Source organism: Labeo rohita, chromosome 3 (assembly GCF_022985175.1).
Source record: "Labeo rohita strain BAU-BD-2019 chromosome 3, IGBB_LRoh.1.0, whole genome shotgun sequence".
NCBI lineage: Eukaryota > Metazoa > Chordata > Actinopteri > Cypriniformes > Cyprinidae > Labeo > Labeo rohita.
Window position 1 is genome coordinate 29,503,616 of NC_066871.1, and position 19,947 is coordinate 29,523,562.

A 19,947-nucleotide genomic window follows, 5' to 3' on the forward strand; every position below is an offset into this window, starting at 1 on the left:
AACTTAATGTCAGCATTTGCATTTACAAAATGAACACTACTGGAACACATGAAATTACGATTAACATCCTAATAAAACGTCGAAACGGTGTGTCTAAAATACGCGCCCTTCTGTCGTTCGAATGACCCGGTTAGCGGAACTCCAGCTCCGTAACAGGTCAACGTTCGCTTTCCCTACATCACTTCCGCAAACTTCTCACTTTATGAGGCAGATTGTCCCATACAGGCGGGAGATTTGGAAACAACTCTTTCTGTTTGACTACTCCATGTGTTAATGACAGAAATACACAAATTCTTCAAGACAGCTCGGCCGGTGACAGGTACGCAAGAGACAAATATGCAGCTGTTGCGTTTAACGTTTGCTAAACATCCGTACATTACATATCTGGCCTATTCATTTGGCACAAGTGTAAGACTTTGCTGTATAATTATGTTTTTAACACGGAACTGCATATGTTGCATTGCATATTAATTTGCACGCTGTTGTAAAATCGCTAAAATGATTGCATGTCGCACTACAGATCGATTTAATGGGAGTCAGCGGGCAAATGGACCCGTTAGACTTTCTAACGAATGAACAGTTGCTGTTCTTTCTCCACCGGAAAAAGACGGAGATTTCGTGTATAGAACAACCGCACAGACTCCTCACTCAGCTGCGCGACCACGACCTGGTGCCGGAGAAACTTTTCGAGGTAAAAGCACGCCCACCGTTACATACCCTCTCTCTCTCTCTCTCTCTCTCTCTCTCACCCACCCCGTGCATTTGACAACTGACTGGCAGTGGCTCATTACTCATACAGTAACTCATGCTATTTCTGAAACTAACCAAAAAGTTCCACTACCTTGGTAACTTAGTAATACCATGTTGTGGGGGCGTGTACTAATACCATGATATTTTTGGCGCTGTATCATAATAACATTGTTTTTAGGCATTGAGCCATAGTAATACGGTGTTTTGGGGTCAATACCATTTTTTTTATCATTGTACTATAGCAATTCTATGTTTTTGGACATCACATCCTAATAATACCATGTTTTTGGGCTTGTACAAAAGGAATAATAAATTTTCAACGTTTAGTATCCTTGCAAAAAAACTATGCCTTTACTATGTTGTGTATATATACACCAAGGCTGCATTTATTTGACCTTCTTTTATTTGACTGTTATTACATATATATTATTTCATAAATATTATTACAATTTAAAAACTATATTTTTTAAAAATGTATTTCTGTAATGGTGAATTTTCAGCATCATTACTTCAGTCTTCAGTGTCACATGATCCTTTAGAAATCATTCTAATTTGCTGCTCAAGAAACTTTTTTTCTGTAAACGTTGAAAACTGTTGTGCTGCTTAATATCTGGATAAATAGAAAGTAAAAAAAAAGATTTTTAAAGATTTATTTGAAACAGATTTTTTGGTAACTATAAATTACAGTATTAATTTCTTTAAAAAAAATCTGACTGATTTTACTATCATGGTATTACCATCAGATACCATCACTTTACCATGGTGCCTCCTATACTTTTTTTTGTTTTAAGTTATAGTGTGTTTATTGTTTTGCATATTTAGGCATAAAACATCTGATCATAGTTTCATCTTTAAGTCTCCTTTGTTTTTGTCTACAGAATGTGAAAAAGATGCGTACTCGTGAGCAGAAGGAGAAGGGCGTCTATGAGGTTCTGGACTGGCTGGAAAAAAAATAAACCTCAGCGTGTACAACAGTTTTGGCGCTGTGTGTTTGAAGATCATATCCTGCAGCTGTACCCGACACTACGCATGCTCAGAAACAGTCTCCTGAATGGTCAGTGATTTTCACTATTATAAGCTTTATCTAGAGGCTTACGAGGCTATGACAGAGCAAGAACAGGTTCATATATACAGTATGTACAGTATCTCTGTATTCTTGTCTTTGTCCCAGGCACTTTCGAATTCTGTGACAAACCTCCGGATGTTGAGACACCGACGGAGGAGGAAGAAAGTGAAGGAAAGGCAGAGAAAGGGAAGGGGAAGAACAAAAGAAAGCGAAGTAAAGATGATAGAAGCAGTGAGGATAGTGATGATCCTGGTACTTCCTCTGCTTCCACACCCAGTCGGAAGAAACCAGCTAAAAAACCCTCATTCTGTGAGTCCCTGAACTACAGCAGGTCTAATCTCTCATTAGAGTTATAACTAAATAACACTAAAACTAAAACCATAAAAACATTTTTGTTACTTGAAATAAAGTAAACCATAACTAAAATTCTATAAAATATAAAAAACAGTTAGATGCACTTAAACAACGAAAACTAAAATATAAATTAAAGGAACTATAACTTAGAATAGTATCTATAATAGTATCTCAGTTATATTAAAATAACACTTTCACTGTGTTTTGTGGTGCCTGATGTCCTGTTTCTGTGTTTTCACTTTCTCCTGATGTGTGTTGTCTTCTTTCTCTCTCAGCATCTCCTCTGAAGAAAGGAGACGAGCAGGAGGTTTGGACGTGGCCTATTTATAAAACTCAGCTTCCTGTAACCTGTGGGAAAAAAGAAGGCACTCTCTATCGGGACAAACTGCCCGCAGGTTTACCATCACTGAGTTTTTGCTATAATTTTTCTTAATCTTATTACGGTATGTATTTATTATACTTTTTATGGGTAGATTAATCAGTCTGAATGCATCCTATCCTTTTCTCCTGTAGGGGAGAGGTGTATTTTGTCCAGTGGACGCTGGTTCACCCCAGCTGATTTTGAGAAGTTTGGGGGGGAAGGAAAGGTGCAAAAACTGGAAATCCAGCATCCGCTGTAGAAACACACCACTTAAGAAACTCATAGAAGTAAGTAATGCAAGCACACACTCACACACTCACACATGCACATACAGCACCTTTTTGTGTTTGAAAACATATTTGATTGTAAAACTTTAGCAACTTATAGCCTATAGCAGGAATGTGCTTCTAATACAAAGCAACAGAAGTACAGCACATATTTTTGCATTGACCCTTTAAGTTTACAACGTATGAGGTAAAATATATAAATACAGCAGACCCTTCATATACATGTGTGATCACTTTCTTTGTCTTTTTTTTTCAGGAGGGGCATCTTCAGTGTCCACCAATGGAGAGAAAAAAGAGAACATGTGTCCAAAAAGTACTGTCTCTCTACGTGCAATATCAGGTTTTGATTTTCCTCTGTTTTTCATTTGACATTAAGTGATTTTGTTCCTTCCTGCAGAACATGAATAAGCAGTTTCCTGTTAGCTCATCTGAGACCTCCAGTGAAGGTGAGTACCCATCAACCTCGCTCAATTTATGTGCTCTCTGCTGTCTGTCTGGATGCAGTAATGTGTTTTATTCCTCAAGACTTAGAAACAAGCTCTGGTTCGGTGGAGGAAAGTGATGCTGAAGATTTCCAGGAGCAGGGAGGGAGAGGAAGAGGAACAGAGTTTAGAGGGAGAGTTGAGGAAGAAGAGGAGGAAGAGGAAGACATGGCAGATCTGTCTGTTTTCCAGACTCCCTCTTTACCAGTCACCTGTGTTTCACTTACTGGGACTCTGTATAAATACAGGTTTGCGTCAGGTACGTTATTGCACTGATTTGTGTGCAGAAATCAGTTTGTTTTGTCTGTGCTGAAGGTTTGAGTGGGAAGTGTTTGTGTTTATTTTATGTTGCAGGGAGTCGTGGGAAGTGCATACGTACAGAGGAAAGATGGTTCACTCCGGAGGAGTTTGTAAAGCAGGAACAGACTCTCACTAATGGACACTGGAAGAAAGATATACTGTGCCACGGAAAAACGCTCAACTTTTTAGACAAAGTAAGAAATGGGAGAGCGCATACAAAAAGCATGAGCGTTTATTTATGTTTATTTATTGTTGTTTGTAATTTCTAGAAACAAATCCTGCGCATTCATTCCCTTTTGTGTGAATGTCGAAAATGCAGTACTCAAGAGAAAGACGTGGTGAGAAACATCTCTACCTGACGTATTTAATCATAAGCAGTCATCATAATTTATGATATTAACTTCAATTCTCAACAGTCTTTTTAATGTGTACATTAATGTGTACATGATTATTTATTCGCCTTCCACTTGTTCTAAATCTATGGTTTCTTTCTTTCTGTTGAACGCAAAACACAAAAGAAGAATTAGCTTCATTTTCTTGATGCAAAATGTATTTTTTTTCCTTTTGCAGTAAAATATGACTTAGCCATATTGTGGTTGATTGCTATATATCCAAACAAGAATGTAAGATAGAAAATCAAAATGCATTTGAGCTTATTTCTGTGATGATGATAAAATGTTATGTTGTGTCATGTCGTCCTCCTCTGACTAGATGGCCCAGAACAATGATGACGAGTGTTACGTGTGTCGCTCTGTCGGAGATCTTGTGTGTTGTGACGAGTGTCCACGAGCTTTTCATTCACACTGTCACCTACCAGTCGTATATGGAGACTCACCAGGGTGAGAGAGACAAACAGAACAGAAATCATTAAATTAGCAAGCATGTATGTTGGATGTTCTTCCTGTATATGTGTGTGTTTGCTTGCAGGGAATGGATTTGTACCTTTTGCGTGTTAAGAAACAGTCAACAATGGCGTGACTCAACTAACATGTCTGAACAAGAGGCTTCTGATGCCCCAGTGTCTCAATACATATTGGTAAACACACACACACAAATTCAGCACCATAGTTATAGAAGATAACCACAAACATTTAAGGTGCTCACATTTTTTAACGGCCTTCAGTGCCTGAAAGTACTGCCAACACAGGCTGCTCAGCAGGTTTAGAAACAGAATAATTATTTATGGGCCTGACTGTGGATATGTGTGTTGTTTGTCATCTTTAGCACTGCCACTACCTACTGTTATGTGTGTACAGAGAGGACATCCAGAAGGTGTTTGTTGAGGATCCATGCAGAACGGTGCGATTATCTCCTTTTTTTCTTGCTGTCTTTTACATGTCACCCAACTTCAGAATTTTACTCTTTTCATGCCTTAGTTTCATTTAAAATAATTTATAAATAGAATAAAAGTGATTAAAATAAATAAAAGAAATAAAATGACTTTCAGGTGCCCAGATACTCTGAGTTCATAACTCAGCCAATGTGGCTGGACAGAATAAAGCAGAAGTTGGAAAGTGGAGAGTATCAGACGGTAGGAGCGTTCGTCTCTGACTTTCAGCTTATTTTCAGCAACTGCAGCACGTTCAATAGGGTAAGATTCACTGAAACTTGTTACATAGTAAATAAATCCCCAAAAACAGATCAAGTTGTTTTGCAGTGTCTTACACGTGGACACATATCTTGGACATTACTCACTGAACTTTACAAGAGGACATTTGGGTTTTTACACATTGTTTCGTATTTTGTTCTCTTGCTCTTTAAAGGACAATGAGTTTGGACGAATGGGTGCCAGGCTGAAGGAAATGTTTGAGGAAGAGTTCCAGAAAATCTTCAGTATCAGTACACAATAACAGCTCTTTTACAAGTCTTTCATTTCTGCCAGTTGCTGTTGGAATTGAAAAACTGGAATCTGAGTGTCAGTAGGGGTGATTGTGTTTCTTGTCTTCTTGTGGTGAAGCCAAAGACAAATTTCCACTTGTAAACTTAAACTTTCGAAGATACAATGTAGATCTGGCTAGTATTGAATATTCAATAGACAACATTATAATGTATATAAAATGTACATAATTTAAAAGGACAAACGGTTTGGAGAATCGATGGGTGCAGTACACCACTTGTTCAGCACTGTACATCTTTTTTTTGTAATACCATCCTTCCAATGCAGCGAGGTGTTATGTCATTCCCAACATTGGTTAGTGATGGCAGTTTGATTACGTCTCTACAGAAGATCTGCTACTATCAGTTTTTTCTCATACTCTGTACAAACTTTACAGTCACTGTCAGTGTTCAGGTGCCTTAAAGGTGAAGAGCACCATTTCTGTAATTGCAAGAACAATGATTGTTTTTAAATAGGTTCCTAAACAATCCGACCACCCTTTCTGACCTGCTCCATCTTCCATTGTCGAAAAAACAGGCAGCCCCACTGCCAGACACAATGCAATAGATATTTGCATTTTTCTTTGCATTTTTAGCTGGGATGAATGAAATATTTTTTTAATCAATAAAAAGTGCACAATTCACCTTTAAGACCTAAACAAAATATAATGCAGCATTATGTTATTATAATAATTTGCTGTTCATTGTTCTGCTGTTTTTTAAAAAATATACATATAAATAAATTGGTACCTGTATGTAAACATTTTGAGAATCTTTTTTATATCTGATTATTAGTAGTAATAGTAGTAGTAACTTTCGTTTTTTTGTTTTTTTCTTTTTATGTAATATTTTTCTTGTATTTTGTTATATAAATATTGTGAAGTATCATAGCATCTGCTATGAAGATGTATTTAGATGACAGGTTACAGATGCTCAGGTGAGTAAATTCAACCTTTGTGTGTGTGTTCACCCAAGTTGTTTCAAACATGTGTGAGTTAGTTTCTTCTGCTGAAAACAAAAGATGATATTTTGAAGAATGTTTGCAACCAAACAGGTAGCACTGATTTGATTCAAAATGTCATCTGCTTTCAATACAGGTTTGGAACAACTTGAGGAGTGAGTAAATGATGACTTCCTTTTAGGTGAACTATCCCGACTCTTTTGCTGGGGCACATTGTATAAATAGAAAATAGGCTTTCTCGTTAATTAAACGTTAGTTTATTTGAATTATTAAAAGACATGAAGCATGAATCGAATACCAGCCCTCTCGCATCCTCTTTAGTTATGCACGCCCACCCCCTCGTGCTTCACCTCCGTACATACATTCGGACGATTATTCAGAATTCTCCGCTGTATCCGAGGAAATTGAGGTAAGTACCAAGCTAATGTTTATTGCTGTTAATGAGTAGTATTTGAGTATGTGTAATTGAAGACATAACGTTTTTCTATTAGATGGTTCCTCGTTTACCGTTATAATCCGGGCCTCGGATGCTTTCGCTTTCGATTTCACGATTACGGTTTACAAGAAAGTTTTGCTTACATATATACATATATTTATTTTTGTAAAACTAAAACAAATGCTTAAAAGATGGATTCATTGTTATTCTTAATTAAAAAGTACAGCAATAAAACAGTAGGTTACAATAACAAAGCAGTGACGTATAAGGATATTTGACCGGCCAATTTTAAAATACAAACAAACAAACTTCAAGGCTATTGGAATTGTTCATGTTCGATTGTTCATGTTGGCATTTCTTTGCGAAAGGTCAATTTAGACTAGAGGTCTTGGGAGCCACTCTCCTGGAAAGTTTATTTCCCACCTGTTTCAGCACACCTGCCTGCAATTTTCAAGCAGGCTTCAGATAGGTTTGATTATGGTTGTAACTAAACTCTTCAGGATAGTGGATCCCCAGGAACAGGGTTGAAGACCTTTGATTTAGAGCATAGCGGGGGTGCGCTGGCTTGGATTCTGAGATGACAGCCTGAACATCTTTTTTACAGTACACAGTGATTTCTGGAGCTTGTGCTTGATTGCAGGATCAGAATTAAATCACTGCCTATGGTGAGTGGTTGGCGGTGGCATCTGGTAAAATAGATTAAAGTAATTATTAATAAATAAATAATAAATTACTACTAAATGCATAATTACCAAACTGAAATGACATCGCAGTGATTGCACCACATGATATTTTCAAATTCAGTCAAACTTTACAGCCACAGAACTGGCCACCTAAACAAAACAAGTTAGCTTCCAACTATGAAATTTATCATAAAAACAATTATTTATAGAAATAATAATAATAATAATTATTTTATTTATTTATTTATTTATTTTTGAGGTCATACCACATGATTTAAAAATGTGGTAACTACATACAAGCTGTTAAAAAGTGTTTTTTTCTTTTTTTCCTTTTTTTTTTTTTTTTTCAAATTTGAGAGAAAGTTACAAACCTGCTTGATGCTTCCATGGGTCCTTAACAAGTTGGTATATGTTGCAAAGTCCTATCTTTGAATGGATTTCTTCATACAAGTCCCAAAGTAGCTTCTTGATGGTCGCATCACATGATATTTCATAAAATGGACATCATTGGACAATTTGTATATTATGATGGAAATATAAATTCAAATGCTTTGCAGTTTTATACAGGTTAAAGTTAAAGTGTGTGCATACATGGGAGGGGTACTTCATGGTATCTTTTTATGCTTTTAAACCCATTTTAACTAAAAAAAAATTAGGTGTCACGTCACTGACACTTATATAACGTTTATTAACCAAAATGAAAAAGACGAGGCATGGCATACACCACATGCTCTATTATATATAAATAATAAATTACAGAACATTTAGCAAACACTGAGGAAATAAATAAATGAAGTAAAAAAAAAAAAAAAAAAAAAAAAAAAAATAGTGTAACATGAGGTAAACTGCAAAGATAACAGGCTTTTCAAAATGAAAACAAACAGAAAGTAAAATTTAACCGGCTGTCATTAACAGTGCTTGCATGTTTTCCCCCAAGAAAACCTAAATGTTCACCTTCTTTGGTTTAAGAAGCTGCCCTTTACTTTGCTTTTACATATGTTTTCAAAGCTGCAGTCTGTGACTTTTTTTAGTTAAAAATGATCCGAAATCGACATAACCAACATAATCAGCCAGTGTTCAAGTGTTCTCCTTACTTTAGCCTGATTCACATCGGTAAGATGTTTGCGTTGTTTTAAACTCTATTAAAATTTTTTTTTTTTAAATTGAAGTATGTGAGACGTGACTCCTATACTCACATCTTGTGTACTTCAATTGCATGCACAAATATGGTGGCGTATGCTGTAGCCTGTATCATTTCTTATTAAAGCGAGAATGAAACTACAAGCTTGCGTGTCAGATCTGTATTATGTTCAGCAGTGGCAGCTCTACAAGTAATAGCAGCCAAATAACCTAATAACCCAGCTGATGTGATGTCTGATAATCTAAGAGCAAAAGAATAAGGAGGAAATAAGTAGTCAATGGTTAAATATTAGGAAAAAAATAAGTAAAAATTCCTAGAGACATCAGTGGTATGGGTATCAGTGATACTTGTCTTGAGTCATAAAAAATATGCCATTAATCTAATATTAGAGATATACTGTCTTTATGTTGTTTATATTAATTTTAAGATTAAATCTGAAATTATTGCAATATGAAAGTATATTTCAAATCTTTGTTAGGTGAGATTAATCATGATTAATTTCAGAAAAAAGGGTGATTAATTTTGATTAGCATATTTTTATCGGTTGACAGCACTAGTTAAAATTCATGTGTTTTTGAACCATTTGGAGTTTACTTAATATCCTAATGATTTTTGGCATAAAAGAAAACCGATACTTTTGACCCATACCCTTGCAACTTAAGACTGGTTTTGTGGTCCAGGGTCACATATAAACAGTGTTGGGAAGGTTACTTTGGAAATGTAATAGGTTACAGATTACAAGTTACTTGATTTAAAATGTAATAAGTAGTTTTCTAGTTTCAATTACTTTATTAAAGTAATGTAACTTATTACTTTTTAATTACTTTTTGATTACTTTTCTAAATTTTTAATATTTTCAACTGTTAATCATTTTGAAACATTTAAACCAGGCAGAGTTACTGTACAGTAGCACTCAACACTGATTACTGTCAGACTTTCAAAATCCTTTATCACTTGAATTAAGATTATAATAAGTAAGAAATAACATACATCTTTATTTTGCGATAACAACTGGCTTGATGTACATTATCCCACTTATTACACAGCTGCTTGATAGATTATTTAGATGTTTCGTGTCAAAATTATTAGACACAAAACACTGATCTGAGTTGAAATATTTGAACGCAAAGCATCCATAAAGAAATCAGTTGCTAGCAAACGGCAAGTTCAAACTAGACATTTTAGGGATACAGTGCAGTCATACCACTTTTCTTACACAACATTTCACTACATAAATAATTAAGTAGTAGTACTAGTTTGTTAGTTATCTTATAATCCATTACAGTGTACAAAAAAAAAAAAAAAATGGCAGCAGCTGCATTTGTATGAAACAATAGAGCGAGTCCACGATACCAGGATGACGGAATTAAGAAATTGTCTACATAATATTGAATTAAGCTTTAATATTTTATTAGCTAACCAAATGCAAAGTTTCCACCAAGAAAAACTATCAAGCATACAGCACTGACTTAAGTTGCCCTGAATGAGTCTGAGTTTTTACCAGTACATACCTTGGAATGTCATGACTGACCAATCAGAATCAAGCATTCCACAGACCCATGTAATAATTTAATTTAAAGCACAGCCACCACGAATTCAAATTTTTTTTTTTTTTTTTACTTTTTTTTGGGGCTTTTTATGCCTTTTATTGTGATAGGACTGTAGAGAGGACTGTAGAGAGATGACAGGAAAGAGCTGGGAGGAGAGAGGGGAGCGGCATTGCCAAAGGGCCTCAAGACGGGAATTGAAACTGACCACATGACTATTGGCACCAACGCCCCAAATTCAGACTTAACAGCTCTTATTTACTTTGAGATCATTGCGAGGTTAAATACAGATTTCAAATCATGACGAGAAATAGTTTAATAGCTATGATACTGGGTTTGAAATCAAATGTTTGCATAGTTATGACAGAAAACACTAGCATCTAACAATGCCTTGGAAAAAACAATCTTAAAAAATAAAGTTTATACATAAACCCAAATAGGAAATAAAACAGTTATCGAATAAGCATGTGTCCTATTCTGTGTCCTAAACTCCTGAAACACTGGTGTCTCATTTTAGAGCAGTCAATGCAATTTATGAAAGAAGTCAGTTGAATCTGTAAGTGGGGGTGGGTGTGTGAAAAAATTCAGATGTAATCCCCTTTGTAATCACTGGCATTTTTTAAAAGTAACTGTAATTTAATTACACATTTTTTCTCAGTAACTGTAATTTAATTACACATTTTTTCTCAGTAACTGTAACTAATTACAATTACATTTCTTTTGTAATTAAATTACATAATTCCGTTACATGTAACTAGTTACTCCCCAACACTGCATATTAGTATTGTAGTGCTGTTTTTGGCAACAAAAAGCACACTGAGGAAGCACACATATCTACGTTGTGTGAATGTTTTGGGTCTTTTTTTTTTTTTTCCAAAAACAAACAGTTCAAGAAGCAAGTATCTGTGTTCTTTTCTATGTTCACAAATAACGTTTGTTTGCATTCACCTGCACTGCTGGACCAGGGCTGGCCAACTTAAATCCTGGAGGCCCACTGTCCTGCAGAGTTTAGCTCCAACCCTAATCAAGCACAACTGAACCAGCTAATCAATGTCTTTAAGATCACTAGAAAGCTACAGTGAGGCGAGTAAACTCTGTAAACTCTGCAGGACAGTGATCCTGCAGGACCAAAGTTGCCCAGGCCTGTGCTAGACGGTTTTCTCTCATCTTTTGGAGCATCTTGCGCATGAGGCTGTGTGCCAAAAAGTGCCACGCTCAAGTTAAAAGAAGTTAAATTTTTAAAAACGTGCCCCGAGAGCTTCCAAGGGTGCATCAAGATGACTGAAAATGCACTATTTTTTTTTTCCTTGAAGAACCAGGGTTCTTATGGTCTTGGAAAATCTGCATATATAAGTAGTCTAAAGTGTAAATCACAAAGCTACTGAAATCTTTTGAAGAACATTCAGCTGTTACAATTTACGAAATCCTATGATGAGTTCAACTGTAATTATTATTTTAGTTGTTTTAATCTATGGACAGTCCTAGTTTTTATGTATGTATGTATTTAGGTATTTATTTTGATACGACATAGTGAATGTTTGTGTTCAAAGGCATCTGATCACTAAAAATCATTGACTAAATGATGTCTGTGCCACAGAGGATGGATGGTGAATTATTCACAGATTCAGCGAAGGATTGGAGCAGCTCATCAGAATCTGACTGGATGAGTGAGACGGGAAAGAGGAAAGAAAAACAAGGGGTAAAAAGAAAGAAGAATCAACAAAATGGTAACAAGAAGAAAACAGCCAGAACTCAAAACTCTAGTCTTCAAGGTAAGCATAAAACAATGTCTAATATTTTTAACTTTGTTGAAACAGTCAGTGACACTTAGATCATTCATGTTTTTTATAAGCTTTACATTAAGAAAATTGACAGCATTGACATAATTTAAAAAAAAGATGAAGTAAGCTGAGGTTCATTAGCAGATCCAAAAATGTCAAGCATCTCCTAGAAATGTATTTTTTCATAGATCTGAAGTATACTTAAATCTGTTTCTCTAATTATTATATCCTGAGTATATATTTTTTATTGTATACTGTATATGTATTTTAAGGGGTGGACCTAACAGACGTCTTTCAAGAGGTCAGACAAAAGGACCAGCTGGCTGTTCACTGTGGAAGAATGGCAGGTCGTCTGGACAAAATAAAATATGACAACGGTAAGTTTTGAGAGAAAAAAGATTATTAATTTTATTTTATTTTCACATTGTAAGATAGAAATTAAATTTCAGATGTAGTTTTTAAAGTCAGAGTTAGAATCAACTAATGTAGAGTGTCACTTAATAAATGAATACACAGGCACACAATATGTACAAAAGCATTGGGACACTACACCATTACAACAACAGAGATTTTAATGACATCACATTCTAAACACATAGACATTAATATGGAGTTGGTCCCCCCTTTGCAGCTATAACAGCTTCGGCTATAGCAGGACAACTCTACTGGAAAGGATTTCTACAAGATTTTGGGAATTTTTTGCCCATTCATCCAGTAGAGCCATTACAGTTCATCCCAAAGGTGTTTGATGGGGTTGGGGACAGTGAAGTTTTTCCACACCAAACTCATCCATGTCTGTATGTACCTTGCTTTACGTCTGTCCGCTTTAAAGGGGTCATCGGATGCAAAGTTCACTTTTACATGTTGTTTGAACATTAATGTGTGCTGGCGGTGTATGTACACATCTACCCTATAATGATAAAAATCCATGCAGTGGTTTTTAATTAATCTATAAAAATAATATCCCCTTTTTCAAATCGATCTATTCTCAGATGCCTGTCATTGTGGCGTCACATCCACAGAGGGCACTCCCACGATAGTTGATTGACATGAGCGTCTTACCTCAGATCCTCCTTAAATCAGCTGTAACAGTCGACCTCCATTGTTTCGATGCCGGAGCAGGGATGTAAGTTAAATGAGAATATCTCCGATTGAGGTGTTGTGTTGCTGGATGTGATAATGAACGTAGTGGTCGTCATTTACTCCCGACATCTGAGCTGCTGAAGATGCAGTGGATTCCGTTTGTTTGTGAAGGGAATGCGCCTCCCAATCTACATAAATGCGTTTATGTTCGCGCAAATCATTCGTGATCCAGCTTCACTTACTGCAGAAGTGAGTATAAGGGTTTTATTATGAATCTTTGTGCTCACCTTTCCTAATAATGTGCTAGTTAGCACGTTTAGCGGCTAAACACGGCTAAATGTGGTTAAAGTAAACAGGCTCATCACTCTACAGAGAGAAGAGAGGGGCGGGGCGAGCAGAGCTCATTTGCATTTAAAGCAGCATCGACCAGAACAGGATGATTTTTGCAGAGCTGATTTTGGCAAGGTAAAAAGGGTGTTGTTTTACACTACCATTGAGAATTTTTAACCAAAGTATATTATTGCCTTCTCATTAAGACCCTAAAGAGTCATATCAACTTGTGGAAAATGGGCATCCGATAACCCCTTTTAACAAACCAGCATTTGTTATTTTTAATATGTGCACACTTGATGTTTCTCTGTTTCAGGAGAGAAGTGTATTTCATGTAAAGGGAAATGGTTTACGCCCCCACAGTTTGAGAAGTTCGGAGGAAAAGGGCATAACAAGAAGTGGAAGAGTAGCATTTATTACAAAGCATCAAATGGCCAACAAGTTAATTTACTGAAACTCACACAAGTATGTACACAACTAGTACTAGGTCTGATTTTTTTTTTGACATTTATGAACATATATGAACCACATCTTATTTATATGAACTTTCCTCTTGTTTTCTCCTAGAATGGGTGTCTTTCAGAATTTGGACAACAGGGAAAATCAATTAGAGAGGTATTTGGTATTTATAGTACCAATGCACAAGTTATTATAAGCCCATAAGCCATAAAACAGGTGTGTGGAACCTTGATCCTGGAGGGCCGGTGTCCCTTTAGCTCCAACCCCGGAAAAAAATATACCAACCTGTATCCTGAAGACCTTGATTATCTTGTTCAGGTGCATTTGATTAGGGTTGGAGCTAAACTCTGCAGGGACACCGGCCCTCAAGGATCAACGTTCCCCACCCCTGCCATAAAACATGAACCATATTCATATGTTGTAGTTCAGCCTCACAACAGTGATGGTCTTTTGTCAATTATGAATCAACTTTGATGTTTTACGTTTTTTTTTTTTTGGCTTTATAGATTACTTCTGACAATGATGCATTAAGATGTTATCATGCTAAAATGTTTTAAAATCACTACCATTATACTTTACTATAGGTGACAAAGACAGAGTCCGGTAAAAGATTAATTTCCAAGACTCTGGAAATGCCTGTGTGTCAAACTGAAGAGGGAGTAATCCAGCTGGGTGAGTCTGAATGAACATTTACATTTAAGATTCATTAGTTAGTGATCTACATATAGTGATCTCTGTCTCAGCACCACACCATCTAGTGTTTATTACCTGTTCTTCTGTTCTCTGATCTCACTTGCTTGAGGATGTTTTGCACATATTAAGCCAGGTTTCTGCTTCTAGTTTGCTAAAGAGCTTTTTTTGCCAAAGAGTTTTTATATGGTCATCTACGCTGACTCTAAAAATGTTTAAGGTTTATGTGTGTTTTATACCACATGCAGACAGTTCTTCTGATGAGTCTATATCTGTTGCTGAAAGAGTCAAAATGGTGAGATGTGAATGTGTATTGATCAGTTGTAAATTATTATTGTGTGTGTCCTATTTTGGAGAGTTGAGTTTAGCATATGCATTATTCTTGTTATTGTATATTTTATACAGTACCAGTGCACAAGTTATAAGCCAATAAGCCATAAAGTAAATCATATTCATATGTTGTAGTTCAGCCTCACAACTGTAATTTTATTCTATGGATTATGAATCAACTTTATTATTTTTGGCTTTATAGATAACTTTTGACAGTGATCCATTAACATATTATAATGCTGAAATTTTTTTAAATCACTACCATTATATTTTACCATAGGTGACAAAGTCCCGTAAAAGATTGTTTTCGAAGAGACTGAAAAAAACTGAAGAGGAAATAATCCAGCTGGGTGAGTTTTAATGAACATTTACTTTGTCGATTCATTAGTTAGTGATCTACCATTAGTGATCTCTGTCTCACTATCACACCATCTACTGCTTATTACCTGTTCTTCTGTTCTCTGATCCCCACTATACTTGCTTGAGGATGTTTTGCACATATTAAGCCAGGTTTCCGAGTCTAGATTGCCAAAGAGCTTTTGCTCTCATTGTTAGTGTTTCTGTTTTTGTTTTGTTTTTTTCTTTTATGTTTTCGTCTGCGTTGACTCTAAAAATGTTTATGGTTTATGTTTGCTTTTTACCACATGCAGACAGTTCTACAGATGAGTCTGTATCTGTTGCTGAGAGAGTCAAAAAGGTGAGATGTGCATGTAGTAACCCAAATAACTAACTTTATACTTCACCCTCTCCCTCAGAGACTGAAATGTAATTGCTGTACCCACATATTCTCCATTAACACTTGCAGCATTACTGTAATCTTATCCTCTTTTTTCGGCACAGAACAGGAGAGAATCTGTGATTTCAGCTGAAACTTTCAGTAAAAGGATCCCAGGACCAGAATCTATTGCCCGTGCTAGAGGTTAGTGAGCTCTTTTATTTTCTATATATTATGCTCTTTTTCTTATTTTGAACTTTATGATTTTTAAAATTCCATATTTTTATTAGACTGTGAAAACCTTTGGTTACTTCAACATCTTTTGTTTATGCTTCTCATTAGAATAAGAATATTTATAGTTGGAGTGTCTCTGATCCCAACTATACTTGCTTGAGGACATTTTGTACATATTAAGCCATGTTGCTGAGTCTAGACTGCCAAAGAGCTTTTTCTCTTATTGTTAGTGTTTCTGTTTTGTATGTGGTCATCTACACTGACCCTAAAAATGTTTGTGGTTTATGTTTGTTTTTTACCACATATAGGCAGTTCTTCAGATGAGGTTGTATCTGTTGCTGAAAGAGTCAAAATGGTGAGATGTGCATTTATTGATCAATTGCAAATTATTATTGTATGTGTTTTATCCTATTTTGGGGTGTTTGAACTCCATTAACACATGAAGCATTATTTTGATGTTATCCTTTCTTTTCGGCACAGAACAGGAGAGAATCTGTGATTTTAGCTAAAACTGTCTGTCAAAAGATCACAGAACTGGTAGAATCTCCTGGCAGTGCTAGAGGTTAGTGAGCTCTTTTATTTTCTATATATTATGATATTTCTCTTATTTTGAACTTTATGATTTTAAAATTCCATATTTTTATTAGACTGAAGACCTTTAGTTACTTTCTGTAACGAGGATCGTGACAACAGGGTTGAGGATCCACTTGCAGGTTTTAACATATTATTAATTGTACAGGCAGGGTCAATAATCAGCAAACACAACAACATCCAAGGCAAGACAAAAGAGTAATCTAGAAAACAGGCAATGGTCAGGGCAGGCAGCAAAACAATAATGGAAAACCAGGTAAAGAGTCCAAGGTAAAAAAAAAAAAGGCAAGGCATGGAAAGGAAAGGAACAGTAACGTACAAACAATACTCAGCAAAGAGTATGAGCAAGTGTTTAACTTAAATAGTCCATCTGATTGGAAATGGGGCATGTCTGTAAATTGGTTCCTGGGCAGAGGGTTATGGGAAATAGAGTGCGGGGTACAAGTGGCACAAGTCAGGCATGGAGTGCTCTCTGGTGGAGCTCATGGGCACTCCAGCTGGAGATTGTAACAGAGATCCCCTGCCTAAACAAGAACAGACTTAAGTCCAGGAGAGAGGTGGAGTGGAAACGGAACAGAGGGAGGGGCAGAGGGCCAAGTCCCTGTGTAGAAAGAGGAGGATCTGGGGAATGAGGCTGAGCAAGGAGCCAAGGTGAAACCGGCGGAGCTGGCAGAGCAGGAAGTCATGGCGGAGCCAGCAAAAAAAGGCAAGGCTGAAAATCAATAGGACGGGGCTGAAGACCACCAAAGTGGAGCTGAAGACCACCAGGGCAGAGCAGGTGGAGCTGATGACCACAGCAGAGCAGACAGGTCTGAAGATCCCCATAGTGGAGCAGATGACCACCACAGCAGAACAGACATACTCCAACGTGGAGCTAGTAAGGCAGATGACCAGGCAGAGAGTTCATAAGTGGGCACCAACACTTTGGCGGACACCTCCACCTCCTCTGGGGGTTCTGCAGCAGAAGCCACCGCATCGGGAGGAGCTGAAGCAGATGCTGCCACCTCGGGAGGTTCTGAAGTGGAAGCTGCCAACTCTGGAAGCTATGCAGCAGATCACGCTGCCTCAGGAGGAGCTGAAGCAGATGTGGCCACCGCCTTGGGAAATTCTGCAGTAGGCTCTGAATCAGACTCATAGACTGGAACAGGCTCTGGATCCGACTCATAGCCTGGAACGAGCTCTGGAGCGGACTCATAGGTAGGAGCGAGCTCTGGAGACTCCAGGACAGGAGTGGACTCTGGGACAGCCAGTGATAAGACCCTTGGGATGCCAGCTGTGCTGGCTGAAACCAGCAGTGGTTCCGTCAAACTGGAGATCAGTCCCAAATGTCTTTGGAAAGCCTGAGCTGCAATGTTCACGATGACCAGAAATACTCTGGCATGGTGGCCATCTTGTAAAGAGGCTCTAGGCTGATGGCTGATTCAGATTAAATAGTCCTCCTGATTGGAAATGGGGTGTGTCTGTAAATTGGTTCCTAGGCAGAGGATTATGACAAATGGAGTCCGGGGTAGAGTGGCAAGAGTCAGGGGTGAAGTGCCCTCTCATGGACACTTTCACATCCCTTGTTTTTGCTTCTAATTAGAATAAGAATATTTATAGTTCTACAGTAAACATCCTATGATGAGTCTAGACTGCCAAAAAGCTTTTTCTCTTATTGTTGGTGTTTCTGTTTTTTATGGGGGCATCTATCGTGTGTGTAGTGTGTGCTATAAACTCATCCTCATGATTTATCTCTTTGTCCTTCTCCAAACCAAGATTCACCTGCATCTCCCACTGATGCTACAGAACCTGCAGTATCTTCTGTCATAGAGGAGGCCGATCAGACCACAGATGAAGCAGCAACAGCAGCTCAGCTGACCTTCTGTCATTCTCCCCCTAATGAAACTGCAGCATCTCCTGTCGAAGAGGAGACTGATCAGACTACAGATGAAGCAGCGGGTGAAGCAGCAGCAACAGCAGCTCAGCTGAACTTCAGTGATTCCCCCACTGATGCTACAGAACCTGCAGTATCTCCTGTCATAGACAAGGCCGATCAGACCACAGACGAAGCAGCAGCAACAGCAGCTCAGCTGACCTTCTGTGATTCTCCCCCTAATGCTACGGAACCTGCAGTATTTCCTGTTGAAGAGGAGGCTGATCAGACCACAGATAAAGCAGAGGGTGAAGCAACAGCAAGAGCAGCTCAGCTGAACTTCAGTGATTCTCCCACTGATGCTACAGAAGCTGCAGTATCTCCTGTTGAAGAGGAGGCTGATGAGACCACAGATGAAGCAGCGGGTGAAGCAGCAGCAACAGCAGCTCAGCTGAACTTCAGTGATTCTCCCAGTGATGCTACAGAACCTGTAGTATCTTCTGTCATAGAGGAGGCCGATGAGACCACAGATGAAGCAGTGGGTGGAGCAGCAAAAGCAGCTCAGTTGAACTTCAGTGATTTTCCCAGTGATGCTACAGAACCTGCAGTATCTTCTGTCATAGAGGAGGCCGATGAGACCACAGATGAAGCAACAGCAGCTCAACTGAACTTAAGTGATTCTCCCACCGATGCTTCAGAACCTGCAGTATCTCCTGTCGTAGAGGAGGCTCCACAGACCAGAGATAAAACAGTGGGTGAAACAGCAGCTGCAGCTCAGCTGAACTTCAGTAATTCTCCTGCTGAATCACACAATCCTGTTGCTTCTAAAGAGACTGAGAAGACAGGCCAGATGCAGTTACTTAAATTTCTGGAAAATCAGTTTAATACAATGAACAGCACCCTAAAATCAATTGAGTTGTCTTTGAAGAAGCTGGTGGAAAAACAGTCACAAAACACACAACCTCAATATATCTGTCTAATTCCTGCTGTTATTGAAAATGTCAAGAAGGAGCCAATCACTGAAGGTGGGGACAGTACTGAGGAAGCAAGACTGTGATCTGAGAGGTTATCAATAAAAGTATTATTATTATTATTATTAGATAATTATTATAAGTTTGTTTTACGTGCTTTTAATAGCCAAGACAATAAACACATTTTGATAATCGTTCACAGTTTTTGTTACATAATAAAACAAAATATATTGCAGCACTTTGTTGTTTTTATAATTTGCTGTTCATTGCTCTGTTGTTATTTTTTTAAATATACATATAAATAAATCAATACATTTATTTAAACATTTTGAGAATCTTTTTTTCAGTTTGATTATTTTTGATAGTAGTAGTAAATTATGTTTTATGTATTTTTGTAGTTTCTTTTTGTTATGTAAATATTGTTAAGTATAATTGTTTGTGATGGGTCCATAGATATACTTAGATACATACTTAGATGGCAGTTAGTCAGATGAGTAAATTCAGCCTTTGTATTACACCTTGGGATTGTTCACCCAAAAAATAAGCAGTCATCATTTACTCTCCCATCAAGCTGTTCCAAACCTGTGTGAGTTAGTTTCTTCTGCTGAAAACAAAAGATGAAGAATGTTTGCAACCAAACAGGCAGCACTGACGTCCATAGATGTTTT

The 19,947-nt window shown here is 37.4% G+C and overlaps 1 protein-coding gene across 1 annotated transcript; it reads left to right on the forward strand.

The window, feature by feature from the left end:
• The first annotated feature begins 188 nt into the window (after positions 1-188).
• LOC127159069 (uncharacterized) lies at positions 189-19,562 on the forward strand. Its single transcript, XM_051102008.1, is given in 31 exon segments — positions 189-319; positions 521-691; positions 1,629-1,703; positions 1,705-1,804; positions 1,922-2,125; positions 2,446-2,565; positions 2,684-2,742; positions 2,744-2,818; positions 3,075-3,131; positions 3,216-3,264; positions 3,344-3,559; positions 3,655-3,794; positions 3,870-3,938; positions 4,312-4,439; positions 4,528-4,636; positions 4,825-4,899; positions 5,048-5,191; positions 5,364-5,449; positions 6,758-6,845; positions 11,841-12,015; positions 12,297-12,401; positions 13,754-13,902; positions 14,005-14,052; positions 14,481-14,568; positions 14,688-14,881; positions 15,197-15,266; positions 15,567-15,613; positions 15,757-15,835; positions 16,174-16,220; positions 16,346-16,427; positions 18,212-19,562. Coding segments are annotated over 30 exon segments (4,194 nt in total). The 5' UTR covers positions 189-319; positions 521-529; the 3' UTR covers positions 19,366-19,562.
• The last annotated feature ends 385 nt before the right edge of the window (positions 19,563-19,947 follow it).